General features: G+C 34.6%; 1 protein-coding gene across 4 annotated transcripts; it reads left to right on the forward strand.

The window, feature by feature from the left end:
- Positions 1-226: 226 nt before the first annotated feature.
- On the forward strand, positions 227-14,088 carry NUDT12 (nudix hydrolase 12). 4 transcript variants are annotated; one of them, XM_008014088.3, is made up of 7 exons: positions 227-583; positions 2,801-3,008; positions 3,576-4,165; positions 6,932-7,099; positions 8,171-8,284; positions 10,546-10,745; positions 11,985-14,088. In XM_008014088.3, exons 2-7 carry the CDS (start codon positions 2,803-2,805, stop codon positions 12,093-12,095), a joined length of 1,389 nt encoding a protein of 462 aa, XP_008012279.1. In that variant the 5' UTR covers positions 227-583; positions 2,801-2,802; the 3' UTR covers positions 12,096-14,088. The 4 variants fall into 4 exon arrangements, with proteins under 4 accessions (XP_008012279.1, XP_008012278.1, XP_072866882.1 ...); XM_008014087.3 differs by having other exon boundaries at positions 228-583; positions 2,797-3,008; XM_073010781.1 differs by having other exon boundaries at positions 228-372.
- The last annotated feature ends 1,368 nt before the right edge of the window (positions 14,089-15,456 follow it).

The following is a 15,456-nucleotide window of genomic DNA, read 5'->3' on the forward strand; positions in this document are numbered from 1 at the left end:
CTGGGAAATTTATAATTGCTTCCTCAGGCCTACGGTTTTCCGATCTCCTGCACCACGTTCTATCTATACATCACAGTCTCAGGAAAAGAATTTTCAGATCTTCACTCAGCGCCAATCCTTTAGACCTCAATCTCTCCCGCGCGGGCTCCCAAACACCTCCCCCCGCAATCTCCGCCCCTTCTCCGGTTGCGCACAGCCTGTGGGCTTCAAACTACAACTCCCATAAAGCCACGGGAAGACCCCGGATCGCCACAGGAAATCGAGAAGGCTGCATCCGGCGCCAGGAAAAGCGAGTGGGATATCCCAATCCTTCGACTGCGATATCCCAATCCTTCGACTGCATCCTGGCCGCCTCTACTTGGTCACCTTTGGGTTAGTAGAAGCAGCGGCGAGTTAGTCGTCTCAGTGTCCCCTCTGGGGACAGTGACCAGTTTCCTGGGCTCTTTGGTTCCCGCGCTGCCCTGAGTGGCCCTGCTGGGTAGTGTGGCGCAGCCTCCTAGTGGGTTGGTGGGCGCAGGCGCAGGAACCACAGACGCATTTGCAGGGACTCCTGGGACAGGGCGGAGGCGCAGGTGGTCCTGAGGTTAGTAGAGTTTCCTGCCCTAGCTGAGATGGGGAAAAGGAAGCGCTACTTAGGGAGTGATTTCACCTCGAAAGAAGGAACCTAACAGTAGTGGCAAGAAAGTACAATATCTCAAGGCGTGCTACCATTTTCCGAGACCGTGCACAGGTGGCGCTTAATTGGTCTTGAGTGCCCAGGGAGTGGATGAAATTCGTTAATTGATGGTCAGTGACTTCAGTGACAGAGCGATATTTGAGGTCCTGTCCTGTCCCACTCGGTCTATGAGAGCATGCGCAAGTCATGGGCCCCGGGTTACACGACAGTAAAAGTGGATGTTGGTTTGTTAAAAATTTATGTCCCTTTAAATCTAATATTCTTTTAAATGATTTCTCGGAATAGTCCTTGAGCTTCTTGGAAAACAAGAGCAGCACTTTATTCTGCCTTCAAATCCTTACCTTCTATAACCTGCCAATGAGAATTGAAAAAGTAAATCAAACAGTAGAATTGGGTGTTAGAGTTTATGTGCTTCTCTGGAATGAATAATGGTACTGTCTCTAGATGACTTTTCTGCTGAGAAAGCAAGAGGGAAAAGTGTACACTTTCCACTTCTATCTCCACAGAATAGCATATGCATAAGCATTGCCCTGGAGGTAGTAAATGACGCTGTACTTTTGAAGGACAATTTTGCAGTCACCTAGCGCAGCCTGTGAGAATGTGAGGGAGTGACCGTGACCCTGGAACATGAGACAGTGAAATATTATTCAAAATAAACCTAGCTGAAAAAACTATAATATGGATTTTTGGAAAATAAGAGAAAGACAATTTGAAGGGAGATCAGTACAGGAGCTGTACAGCAGTGCTTCAAAATAAAGTCCTGAAAAGTTAAAGCTTTTGTTATACATAATATTTTTAAAGTATTTAGAAATTTCAATATGAAAGGAATAGCGAAGTAAATTCTAGAGTAAGTCAATTATTCTCTCATGTAGATATTACTTCTGGTAATTTAATTTCTAAACAGATTTCCACTATTAGGTTTTATCCAAGTGTTTCCATGACTCTGAGCTGTTTTAACCTATTTATAAGTAGCAGAAAGACTCAAATAGGAAAGGTGAACAGCTCCAAAATAAGAAAATTAATCTTTACTCCTTGTTTTCCCTAAATTTTGTTCATACTATTCCTGTTATGCAATTCATCAGCCAGATTGCCCTTTCAGAACCCAGGAGACAGCAGCTATCAAAAACTATGGGCTATAACATTTCTGTCTTTTCAGCTTAAAAATCTTATTACTTAGAATAATAGAAATGTAGTTAGAATCCCAAATCTTTTCTTAATAACATTTCATAGAAAGAAAAATTGTACCTTAAAAAAATACTTTGAGAAATTCACAGACAGTTGAATCATTAACCATTTTCACCATCCCCCCCCACCAAAAAAGAAAAAAAAAAAAAGCTCAGTTTGTGCCCAACTATCTGCAGTCCATGATTAGGCAATGTTTAAGATGTGTGGGGCAGTTATTTCGGGGGGTTTTCCACCACTGAAAAGAGGGACAAAGCAGATAAAGTTAATGAGTTTTAAAAGCTGCTCTGATTCAAGGACAACAAAAGTGATCAACAGAACTGTCCAATAATAGAGCCAAAAATAAATGGTCATCTGATTTGTGACAATATTTGTCTCAGTACAGTACAACAAAGATGGAAATGTCAAGAATAATGCCGAGTCATATGGATTATGCATTGGGTAAAAAAGTGTCTTGACCCCTACCTCACGCCATGAACAAAAATAGATCCTAGATGGATTACAGAATTAATTGTGCAAGGTCAAACAATAAACTGTTTTCATGTGAAACTTAGAAAATCTCTGCCTTTACTTCCATCTATTTTAATGTTCTCCCTGTCATGTCCCCACCTCATCATGAAGTCCCCTCTGGTCTACCTTAAATACTTCATCCTTATGTAATATGTTACCTGGTTCCCCCTCCCAAGGATATGGTCCCCTCGTCTGTGCTATCAAAGCTCTTTATACATTATTTTGTGTAACTCCCATGAGCATATAAATTTCATTGTATTTGTAATTCTAAACTGATAACATTTTGAAATTGAAATGTATGCTGTTTAATGATTGCCTTTTGAAGAGTATATTGCCTTGGAAACCATTGCTGCTATTCTAACAATATCATTCATTGACAAAAAAGCAGTTGCAAATAAGCTTTTCCCCCCTATTTTCCTTCTTTTAAGGAAGAAATGTCTTCTGTAAAAAGAAGTCCAAAGCAAGAAATAGTTACCCAGTTTCACTGTTCAGCTGCTGAAGGAGATATTGCCAAGTTAACAGGAATACTCAGTCATTCTCCATCTCTTCTCAATGAAACTTCTGAAAATGGCTGGACTGCTTTAATGTATGCAGCAAGGAATGGGCACCCAGAGATTGTCCAATTTCTGCTTGAGAAAGGGTAAACATTTTAGGCTGTACCACCTGAAAGGGTTTGTGGTTTAATTTCTTTGTTACATATTTACTTTTAAATTTTGCTTGTTTCCATATTTATATTGTTGAACTACTAAATAACTCATTGGCTAATTTGTGTAAACATGTAGCACAATTTTTCTAACTTAAAACTGTAACCTTTTTCACTGAGAAATTATTACTTTATAGCAAAGCAAATTTATGAGGAGTCTAATAATAAATTTTTCTCCCAAATAGAAAATGCAAATCTCACTATGACTACCAAGGACTTCTTGTAGAATTTTGATATCTCTTTGTAGTACATAAAACTTAATGCTGTTTTATTTTGTGAGTAATTATCCAGAAAGTGTAAGTATCCACTGTCTCTTTTTGTCATTTATGATTATTGTTCTAACCTTCCCAATAGTAAACTATGTAACACAAGAAAAAAAATCTATGTAATCATTAAAAAGAAGGACTTTAATGTGCATCTGGAAATACTTTATTGAAACAAATACAGGAGAAAGTGTTTACTTCCTATTTTACTTTTTCTCCCCATTTTTTCTTCCATCTGTAGGTGTGACAGATCAATTGTCAATAAATCAAGGCAGACTGCACTGGATATTGCTGTATTTTGGGGTTATAAGCATATAGCTAATTTACTAGCTACTGCTAAAGGTGGGAAGAAGCCTTGGTTCCTAACGAATGAAGTGGAAGAATGTGAAAATTATTTTAGCAAAACACTACTGGACCGGAAAAGTGAAAAGAGAAATAATTCTGACTGGCTACTAGCTAAAGAAAGCCATCCAGCCACAGTTTTTATTCTTTTCTCAGATTTAAATCCCTTGGTTACTCTAGGTGGCAATAAAGAAAGTTTCCAACAACCAGAAGTTAGGCTTTGTCAGCTGAACTACAAAGATATAAAGGATTATTTGGCCCAGCCTGAGAAGATCACCTTGATTTTTCTTGGAGTGGAACTTGAAATGAAAGACAAGCTACTTAATTATGCTGGTGAAGTCCCAAGAGAGGAGGAAGATGGATTGGTTGCCTGGTTTGCTCTAGGTATAGATCCTATTGCTGCTGAAGAATTCAAGCAAAGACATGAAAATTGTTACTTTCTTCATCCTCCTATGCCAGCCCTTCTGCAATTGAAAGAAAAAGAAGCTGGTAAGAAATGAATGCTGCTTTTTGTTGGTAAAATCTGGTTTTTAGAATTGAGTTGGAATTGTATGTATTTGCACTTTCCAGGGCTACTTTTTTTCCAGTAAGCAGTGAAATTAGACTGTCTTCATCAGAAACCTCCTAAAGTTCTCACCGTAGGGGACTACTCTCCTGGGCAGTTAGTAGTTCTAATCAGCCCAGACTGATTTCCTGAGAATTAACACTGGTGCATGATGATCTCATTTGATTCCTCAGTAAATAATTCTTGAGTTCCTGCTACACACAGAACATGATGGCAAAGACCTTGACTGTTTTGATTTGTTTTGTATTCTGTTGCTGGGGCTTTTTATGGCATGGTAAGAAATTAGAGTTTGATTCTAAAGTCCATTTAAATGTAACCTAACCTGTATTTAAATTTTTTTAAAAACCAAAACACTGCACTGCACACTGACTGCATCATAGAGCATAAATTGGACACATGTAAGTAAGTGTGAAAGTTGGGAGTCTTGTTAAGAGGTTAAGAGGTAATTGAGTATTACAATTGCCCAAGTAAGAGATTGCAATGGCTTGAGTTAGAATGGAGGCAGTGGAGATGGAGACAAAGGGAGAATTTGAGATATTCTCGAGGTAGAATGGATAGGGCTTGATCTGTAGGTTGAGACCCTTATAAGTGAGAGATGGTGGTAATATGGCATGAATTAAGGTACTGATAGTAGAAATGGAGGAAAGAGGGTATATGCAAGATAAATTTTGGAGATAAAATCAATGGTCTTTGCTATTGAATTGGATATGGGATATATAATGAAGGAAAAGATTAAGAATGACTGCTAGGCTAGAGACTTTAATAATTTGGTATATAGTGATACCATTTCTCAATAATATGATGAGTAGAGCAAGGAAAGCAGGATAGACTTGGAGTAAATACATCAAGAGTTTACTTTTGGGCATACTAAGTTTTAGAAATGGACATTAGAATCAGATGTCTGAACTGGAAATACCCATATGGCAGTCATCAACACAAAGATACTTAAATCCCAGAAAACTACTGAGATTACTTGGAGAGTTGAGAGGAAGCAAGAAAAACTCTCAGAGTAAGACCTGAATCCCCCTAAATTTAAAGGTAAGCTGCAAGCAGGAGAGCCATCAAAGGAGTTGGAAACTGTGGCCATGAGGTAGGAAGAGACCAAGAGGCCTCAGGGAAACCAAGACAGCAGAGTATTTCCAGGAGGGAGTGGTCAAATGTATTGAATGCTGTTATGAACTTGAGTAAGATGAAGGCAAAGTTTTGTGGGTTTTTTTTTTTTTTTTTAAGAATCTTTGTCTTTGGTAATATAAAGCTATTGATGAACTTGACAAGAGAAATGTCAGTGGAGTGAAAGAAACGGAAGCCAGATTATGGTAGATTGATAAGTTAATGGGAAGTTAGGAAGAGGTCACTTGTCAGTGACCACATTCCCTTAGGTGATAGAGGTCCTGCCAGAGACTGCTTAAATATCTCCGTCTCAAAGTGTGATGTGGTATGTTTTATTCTCCACACCTGTGCAGAAATCATCAAGCTTTTTAAAGAAAATTTACTTTCTTTAGACATGTATATATCACTTTAAGATAAAAAAGATATGATAAATGAGCTAGTTGCTTGCTTTTTTCCCTTGTAGGAAAACTGAGGCCTTTTAACTCACTTGCTCTATAACTTTATACAGACTTAACTTTTCTGTGACTCAGTTTACTCCTACAGAAAATAATAATAGTACCTATCTTCTTTAGGGTTGCTCTAAACATAGGATAATCTATAAATATTCCTTGCATGATGCTTGGAACATTGTAAGTACTCAATAAATGTTAGCTTTTCTTTTTGTGATGATTCTGAAATAATGTAAATACCCTAGCATGTTACATATTATAAGGTTAGATAGCAGGCAAAAATGTAACGTCGTCTGTTCATTACAACTGTTTTATGTTTATTTTTCCCAGTTTAAACGATGTTAGAATTTTAATTATTATTTTGTTCATTTCAAAAATCTGTAGACCAAATAATGTATTTTAGGGAGGTGACTTTGTCAAGCATTTAAAATATAGCATTTCTAGTCTTATTGCCTCAACTGTAATGTTTCTGGCCAGGTCGTATTAATTCTTTTTTGAACTACCAGAGTAAAACCTATAGCTAAAGTGTGTATATTTTAAGATTTATCCTATTAGGCATTTTTTGGTAAACAAAGTTAACCATGAACATAGTAAATGCAGTGTGTTTTATACTGTGTACATGCAGTCTCCAGTTGAAAACAGGTTCTGTTCCACACAGCGTCGACCATCAATGGCATAGTCACCAAGAGAGTGGTGATAGCCTTCTACAGTTTCCTAGTAATATTTCCTTTAGAGTACAAATCTCAAGAACTGCTTTTGTGGTATATTTTTATTAAAATCACTATTGTAAAATCACTGTTTGTAAATTTACACTAGAATCATGAATACCCCAACTTTTAAAATCACCTACACTAAAAGCCTGATCTAATGTATGATGTAAGATAGATGTTAGTACTTCTATCTTATATGAGAGTTATATTTTATTCAAACTAAACTTGAATCTAATTTTTGTCATCCAGAAAATTAAATCTTTTACTTTAAAAGAAAAATACACATTATAAAAATAGAAACACTAAAATACCTGATCACATAGCTATTCTTATTGTAACTTGAGAATATTTTACTTATATATTGATTTTAATTTGTCACAGAATTAAAATTTTTGTGCTTTTTTTTTTTTTTTTTTTGAAGGGGTTGTAGCTCAAGCAAGATCTGTTCTTGCCTGGCACAGTCGATATAAGTTTTGCCCAACCTGTGGAAATGGAACTAAAATTGAAGAAGGTGGATATAAGAGAGTATGTTTAAAAGAAGACTGTCCTAGTCTCAATGGTGTTCATAATACATCATACCCAAGAGTTGGTAAGCCCTTTATTTTATATCTCCGCCACCTGGATCTTGGGGAATAGGATATTCTGGAAAGAGAAAATTTGTGAGGAGCCAAAAAGTTTTCCTTTTTATGGAAAACATGTCTAACCATTAAGAATGTAAGTGTTAAAGTGTAACCTACTTTCATGATTTTTAATTAAAAAACATGGTACATTCAATAGCCATTTCTTAACTTTGGGTTACTCACTATGAACCTGATATGTTATGATACATGATTTCAAAAGTCAACCAGTGTGGCTCCACTTAATGGAGAAAAAGCCCCAACAATTTCTTGCCTGTTTGAGGCATTACCATAGCAGTACAGCCTGACCCTAGCTTTTCACTACTGTTAATGTCTGCCTGTATTCTCTCTTCTAATTGCTGCTTTGAGTCTGCCGTAGGTTTGGAAATCTGATAACCCAGACCTTTAAAACTGTGTGAAAAAACAATAGGTAGGCTCAGCAACACCTGGGGAGGCCTCTGGGGAGAAAAATAACATGGCTTAGTGACATCTGTTTTTGTTGCTCAAGAGCCTTTTACATTTAATTCCTAGTTCTTAGTCATGATATAGTGAGAAGAATTTGCTGAATTAGTAACTTCTAGAGAGATGAACTGTTAAATTTTATTTAACGACTTAAATCTAATCATAGAACCATATTAGCTTTTAAAAACATTTTGTTAAGGGTTAGGATGGGAGAGGGAAATTATTTACAGTGGTAAAATTTGAATTTTCCTTATTTGCATGTATTACCTACTCAAAGTTTTTCTCATTAAAATAACAATACACCTAACATCCATAAGTACAAAATAAATGTTGATGTTAAGATTGGGGGAAGAAGGACAAAAATGGTCTTCTGCTAGCTTATTGACACTATTCTGTACAATTTCGCTGAGATATTCTGTTGTCAGCTACATTAGGGCAGAAAGAAGCAATCTCTTACAACCAGACAAGGGTTCTATCCCTATAGGAGATACACCTTTATTTTATCCTATCAGACAGTGTTTGCACATGAATCTAAATTCGTTTTTCCTGCCATTCATATATATGATTTTTTTTTTTAACAGATCCAGTAGTAATCATGCAAGTTATTCATCCAGATGGGACCAGATGTCTTTTAGGCAGGCAGAAAAGATTTCCCCCAGGCATGTTTACTTGCCTTGCTGGATTTATTGAGCCTGGTAAGCCTTTTCTTAATAATTTCTATTTAACTTATGATTTCAAAATACAAAGTTTAGATAACATTTAATAATCTCTGATAAATTATGTTATAAAACTGGGTTATTTTAAAGTATTTTAAACATGATACAATTTCAGTAATAGTTTAAACATGTAATTCTCATGTTTTATATGAGAATTACATAAATTGCTTTTCCTAGTAATTGGATCTGCTTTGTTAAAAATTCAGTATTTGCTCTTTGATATGTTGCTCTTGACCCAGGTATCTAGGTTCCACCTCATTTCCTTCTGTACTAGACTCAACTGTCACCTTTTCGAAGAGGCCTGACTTAATTGCCCCAGATACATTAGGTAGCCCCCATACCCTGCATTCACAATCCCTATCATCCTGCCTGATTTTTCCCTAGGGCACTCATCATCACCTAATATACTACGTATGTACTTATTAATTTATTATCTGCTGTCTCAAGAATATAAGTTTCATTAGCACAGGGACTTTATTTTATCCACTGCTATGTATGAAACCCTCATAGCACATGCCTATAGCACATGTAGTAGGTCAGTAAATGTTTGTGGAGTGAATATGTCTAAGTAATAAATGTTTTATCTCAATTTCAGTTTCCAATATTTGCATTACTAGATAATAGTAAACATACAGTATCAGGCTGTGTTCTGGAGAAGGATCATATCATATATATAAAACAGTATCAGGCTGTGTTATATGTATATTTTTTGTATGATCTTCATACAACCTTATAAAATACACTATTACAGTGATTTTGCAGATAAGGGCACTAAGGCATAGGGACGAAATAATTTGCTCAAGATCAAACAGCGAATAAGTGATAGGGAAGGGATTTAAACCTGGGCATGTTGGCTTCTGAGTTCTTGCTGCAAATCCCTATACTGTCTTTAGTAGTTCTAGGTCATTGTCATTGTCTTAACTGCTGGGTAGTAATCCATTCATGAATATTCCATTATTTATCCCTTCTGCTGATAGGACATTTAAAGTTCTTATTACAAACAACACTGCAATTAATATTTTTATACTTGTGCACACTTGCAAGAGTTATCTAGATTGTATACATAGAGTAGCACCACCAGCTTATGTGATATGAGCATCTTACCCTTTTCTGTATATTGCCAAGTTGTCTCTGAAGTGTTTCTGCCAATTTATACTTCCTCCAGCAGAACATGAAATGTTGCATTATTCCACATCTTCACCAAGTTAGGATTTTCAGACTTTTAAATTTGTCATTCTGAGGGGTGAATGAAATTGTATCGCGTTTTCATTTTCTTGCCGATGGTACATCTTTTTTCAAATGTGTATTAGGCATTCAGTTTTCATTTCTCTGAATTTTAGATGTTTGTCTTTTACCTAATTTTGTTTTCATTGTTTATCCTTTTTTATTCATTTTAAGAATTCTTAAATATGAAGCATATGCGAATCTTTTGTTAGTTATAGTTTTACAAATACCTTATGCTAGTCTATAATTATATTTTTACTATATGTGTTCTTTTGATTATTGTAAGTTGTTAATTTTTTTGTAGGAAATTTATCAATCTATTTGAAATAGCTGTATTTAAAATATATTTTGCTAAATACAGCAATATTTAGCAAAATGTTTCTAAACTTCCAGATTTTACTTAGAAATGATTTTACTTAGAAATGATTTCACCTATTCTAATTCTTAAATCCAACAAATTAGAAATATAAAGTACATTTATAGGCATCACTTTATTTTATCATGGCAGAGTCAGCAGTCATCTAGAGGGAAACAATTGCTTAGAAAAAGTATTATGTTTCATCTTATGTAGTTTTTAATCTTTTAATGACCTGACAACATAATAAAAAGAGTTTGAAAATTTTAGTGTGAAAGAGCTATTTGTAAAAATCATGTAATTTATATCTCTTTAGTGGACAATATATACATAAGATCAGATATAAAGTGTTTGCATAGTGTTTAACCAATATTATGTGTTGGATATTTTTAGATGATATCATTATTTTAAAAATATAACTGACAAATTTGGACCTTTAAAAAATGAAAAGTTTATTGTTGGCATTTTCATATTCTATATGTGGTCATGTACTTTAAAAATTTATGTTTTCTTCAATTACAGTCTAGTTTTAGGCTTCTGCTTTATGATTATTTGAATTGGGTTTCTGTCCAAAGTGATTTCCAGATGTTTGAACGATTCAGGACACAAAGTGTCCAAGGCATGTTCATCAGCAACTTGTTCTTTTGCTCCATTTCATTAGGAGAGACAATAGAAGATGCTGTTAGAAGAGAAGTAGAAGAGGAAAGTGGAGTCAAAGTTGGCCATGTTCAGTATGTCTCTTGTCAGCCATGGCCAATGCCTTCCTCCTTAATGATTGGTTGCTTAGCTGTGGCAGTGTCTACAGAAATTAAAGTTGACAAGAATGAAATAGAGGATGCCCGCTGGTTCACTAGAGAACAGGTAAAGTTCAATTTAATTTCCTTCTTCTATTGATTGTTCCCTGACTGTATTGGTTTGGGCACAGAACAAGGATGCATATTTTCAGCAAGTTGAATGATGGCTTTGGCCCTCTCATTATGCATGGATTACATGGTAATTAGTAATTCCATACAGGAGGAGTATGTTTCACTAATGTGATCTATATTAACTTATTCTGTGAGATTTTTCTAGTAGAGATGATTCTGTACCATTTCACATTTTAGATTGCATTCCTACACATTAATAGTACCTATCAGTGGGCTTAAACATTAATTCATAGATGAGAAACAGGAATATTCTCAAACCTTTTATATTTTAGTTTATAACATTAAAACAAGCTCTCAAAAAAACATCAGTAAGTGCTTAAAATTTTCAGAAAGTTTTTATTCATCTTAAAATGTACTTAAGGCCAAGAATGACATAACTGTATAATAAACATACACTTAAAATAACTTTTTAAAGTGCCATTCCTAAATAATATATTGAAAGATAGATTACTCATCTGACCTGAAATTCTTTCTGACTTTGCCTGCATAATATTCTATGCTTAATCCAAAAAGATGGAAGTTAGATTATTGCTTATGAATTTTATAAAACAGAATCTGTTTCAAAAGTTGGCTTCACTTAGAAATTAAGTGTGGAGCATACATTTTGCTTTTTCATGATGTCATTTTTCATAAGGGAATGTGTCTTTCTGGAACATTTTAAAAATTGAATCACTAACTCAGTGAAGGAGTTAAAAATGCTGTACTAAATTTTGCATGTTGAGGCTGGGTGTGGTGGCTTATACCTGTAATCTCAGCACTTTGGAAGGCCAAGGCAGGAAGCTTGATTGAACCCAGGAGTTTGAGACTAGCCTGGGCAACATAGGGAGACCCTGTCTCTACAGATAATTTTTAAAAAGTTAGCCGGGTGTGGTGGTGTGCATCTATGGTACCAGCTACTTGGGAGGCTGAGGCAGGAGGATCGCCTGAGCCCAGGAGGTCAAAGCTGCAGTGAGCCTGATTGTACCACTGCAACTCCAGTCTGGGTGACAGAGTGCAAGACCTTGTTTCAAAAAAAAAAAAAAAAAAACTTTGCCTGTAAATATGGATGTTGTCACTTTCTACTGTTATTCCCCATAAAACTCATCACATTTTAATTGAATTATGTAAGTATGGAAATAGTATTTAAATATGACAGCTTTGAAATCCTAATGCATTCTATTATGGTGTGTTTTAGGTCCTGGATGTTCTGACCAAAGGGAAGCAGCAGGCATTCTTTGTGCCACCAAGCCGAGCTATTGCACATCAATTAATCAAACACTGGATTAGAATAAATCCCAATCTCTAAATCTAAGAACTAAGCTTTGAGTATTATTTAATAATTTCTAATAACACTCATTCCTTAAGTGATATTAGAGATTATTCAGTACTCTTGAGAGTGTCACAACACAGAATATCATGTTGGGTTTGGAAATATTTTCAAAATGTTCTTCTGTCTTAATCACAAATTCATATTTTTACAAATTACAATATTGCCTCAGGTTATGTTAAATCTGGGTCAGCCTTCTCTGAACTTTTTCTTTCTTCGTTGTTCTTCACAGTTTTATCTCAGAAAACCATTTTTCTAATAACAGACATCATGTTGGAAAGAAGTATGTTCTAGAAATGTGCGTAAATTTCACTGCCTCTTATAAGCATTAAATTGATGATGAAGAAAGTTCTTGATTTGAGAAATGAAACAAAAAATTTTAATGAATTTTTAGCTTGTATTAGCTTGTATTGATTTTTTTGTCCTTTTGTTATCTTTAAGTTGTCAGTATCTGGTTTTTGCTCATCTCCCCATTGTAGTCCCACTTGCTCTTTCCTGGGGGTTCCATTGTTCTAGCAGTGGAGGTGTTACAGTGTGGCCACTTGTCTAATTTGACCAGTGTTAAGAATTTTTGAATTTAATAATTAACTCTAATAGAGATTTCAGTACCACACCCTCCTGGAAGGAGAAAAGCATACTATTTTATCTAGGACCTCTCTTTTAAACCTAAAATTAATTAACACATCTACTTATATGTTACTTATACCTAAAGCTGTTATTAAGACAAATCAAGATTCTCTGCTTTTGCACTGAAATTAAACTTGAAAGGAATTCTCCTGAAAGGTCGGATATTAAATAAGTCCCAGGCAGATTTACATATTTAATTGAAAACATTGGCTTTATTTCATTTTGTGATGAGTGATGTATCTGTGTTAGCAAAAAATCGTATAATCATTACCAATAATATTTATTATTCTCAAATATATCTTGGCTTTGACCTTATTTCAACATATTCTAAGAAGCCTTGATAAGTATATTTTAGAGCTGAATCAGTAAGATTCTAGAGAAAGCAAAACATAGTACACAATTTTGCAACATAGAAAGTCACATTTTATAAGGCTATTTTGAAATTGATTTAATAGCTATTATAGTTTATGAATATCAAAATTTGTATAATTTGGATCTTTACTAATGAAAGCTAGCGCTGGAAGAGACCTCAAGGATAATATATGAAATTAACTTTCCTTATTTTATAGATAAGGAAAAAGAAATTGTGAAAGGTGAATTTACCTAATTAGTGAAAGTTACATAACTAATTAATTACAGCAGTCTGTACTATATAATGCAGAGGATGATTCTCCCTATAATAGGAACTAGAAGCTATTACTAAAAATATATGTAGACAGAATTAAAAGAAGGAATGATAAGAATAAATTTAACTTACAAAATATTGTTAATTAAAATTTTAGATACTTAACATTTATTTAACTTAAGTAATAGATAACTTTGTCAGATAAAACTTGATTTTACTAATGAGCAGTGATTTTCTTAGGAATTGATGAAGGCTTATTGGTATCAAGAATTTAGACCAAATTAAAACTGACACAGGACATTTAGATACATAATAAAATTCGAGCTACATAAGTATATGGAAAATAATGTACCTTGATTATTATGAAATAGAGCGTCTTGAAATTCAGTTTTACTCCAAATGTACTTTTAATACTTACAGATTCTAAGATTACATTGTAAAATTCCAGGTTGTCATAATGTTAAGATAGGAAAGTAGAATATAAAGTATCAACAAGTGTGGTTATACGTTTTGTTTTAGATATTTAATTCTTACTTGGGGAAAAATCAACATCTAAGTAAATTATTGTTTTAATAACAACTTTAAATTGCCAACCTCTGAGAGGTGAAAAGCTATGTAAATAGAAGGAATGGCCAGTTCAAAAGAATAGTAGACGTGGTAGTGCCATGAATGTATTCTACTGGAAATGAATGTCATAATACATTAAATTTTTAAAATTGATTTCGTTTTGTGTGTGTGTGTTTAACATGTTTTGACAAGTCTCTTGAAAAATGAGAAAAGCCTGATTTCAGTTCTTAACCTGTTTCGAATTGATGATGTGTACAAAAAATGCAGAAGCCTTTTTAAAAGTGTCTGTGTTTGGGAGACTTAAAACTTTCATTTGAATCTTAAAATATAGTTTGGGGTCAAATACAAACAGACTTACATATACATACATATATAAAGTCAATAGTTTTTGCTCTTCAGGTTTAAAGCAATATATTTGGTATTATTTTTATTACTTGTCTAATATTGCTAATTGTTGGATTTTGACATTTTCACATGTCGATGAAACATGAAGAGTTAGAAGCCCACATCTTTCATTTAGTTGGAAAAAAGAGAAATTATTTTAAAGACCCGGTTAGGGATTTGGCTGAAGACAGAAAATAATAGAATAACAAAGGGAGAGACCATGAGATGGAAGGAGGAAGAATAAGTTTGTTAATAAACGAAATAAACTAAATCAAATCCCACAGAACAATAGATGGCTGGTCCTGGAACTGTGTTGCTAACATGGATACAATAAAATATTAAGTGAAGATGTTCTATAAAACAAATCCATTAATTATTTAGAGTAAAATTTTCACAGTGCAAATTTTATTAGGGCTGAGACCCAGTTGTTAGGTTCTGGGAGAGAGAGGGAGGGAGGGAGGGAAAGATGGGTGGTAGGTATTGAGTGAAATGTGTGTATTTGTTGAGGTTAAAACAGGCTGTTTTCTCTATTAGAAAAAAAAATGTGTAGGACAAAGTAAATCCAATGTGAAAAGTAGGAGTTTCTGTCTTCAAATATTTAAGATCTAGGTCCTGAGGCAAAGCAAGAGTAGCTGTCAAGAGGTTGGAAAAGGCAGGGAAGTTTGATATTCTGTGCAGGAAGGGTGCTTGGTAAGTGGGGGCAGATGCTTGAGAGCTTTAACCCCACAGGAGCAGATGAGAGACAGGCTGTATTTTGGGGCAAGGGTAATAATGTTGCCAAGTACCTGCACCTTCAAAATGAGTCACTGACTGGAGGAATTACTTGTGAACATAAATTAAATACTAAAGACCTACCATCCTTCCAGGACAATCAGAATAGAATTCAAAAGAATTTCTGAAAGAGGGAGTGAAGTTTATTATATATGATAGATTTTCAAGTAATTCCATTTTTTTGCCCAAAACTAGAAATGGTCAAAAGAAAGGGCATTTAAATAATAAGGATGGCATAGGGAAAACAGGTAATCAGCAGCCTGAATTCTTGTTTGAGGAAAAAAAAAAAAAATGAATTTTCAACTATGGGATGAAGGTTTGGACATGTTAATTGGGCCAGGAGGCAAATTACTCATTCTATTTTTA

Source organism: Chlorocebus sabaeus, chromosome 23 (genome assembly GCF_047675955.1).
Source record: "Chlorocebus sabaeus isolate Y175 chromosome 23, mChlSab1.0.hap1, whole genome shotgun sequence".
NCBI classification, from domain to species: Eukaryota; Metazoa; Chordata; class Mammalia; order Primates; family Cercopithecidae; genus Chlorocebus; species Chlorocebus sabaeus.

Excerpts from the sequence above, each read along its gene's own strand:
- NUDT12 (XM_008014088.3), top strand. The coding sequence starts at position 2,803 with ATGTCTTCTGTAAAAAGAAGTCCAAAGCAAGAAATAGTTACCCAGTTT. Across the intron at positions 8,285-10,545 it reads TGCTGGATTTATTGAGCCTG|GAGAGACAATAGAAGATGCT; the intron begins GTAAGCCTTTTC and ends CCATTTCATTAG. Across the intron at positions 10,746-11,984 it reads GCTGGTTCACTAGAGAACAG|GTCCTGGATGTTCTGACCAA; the intron begins GTAAAGTTCAAT and ends GGTGTGTTTTAG.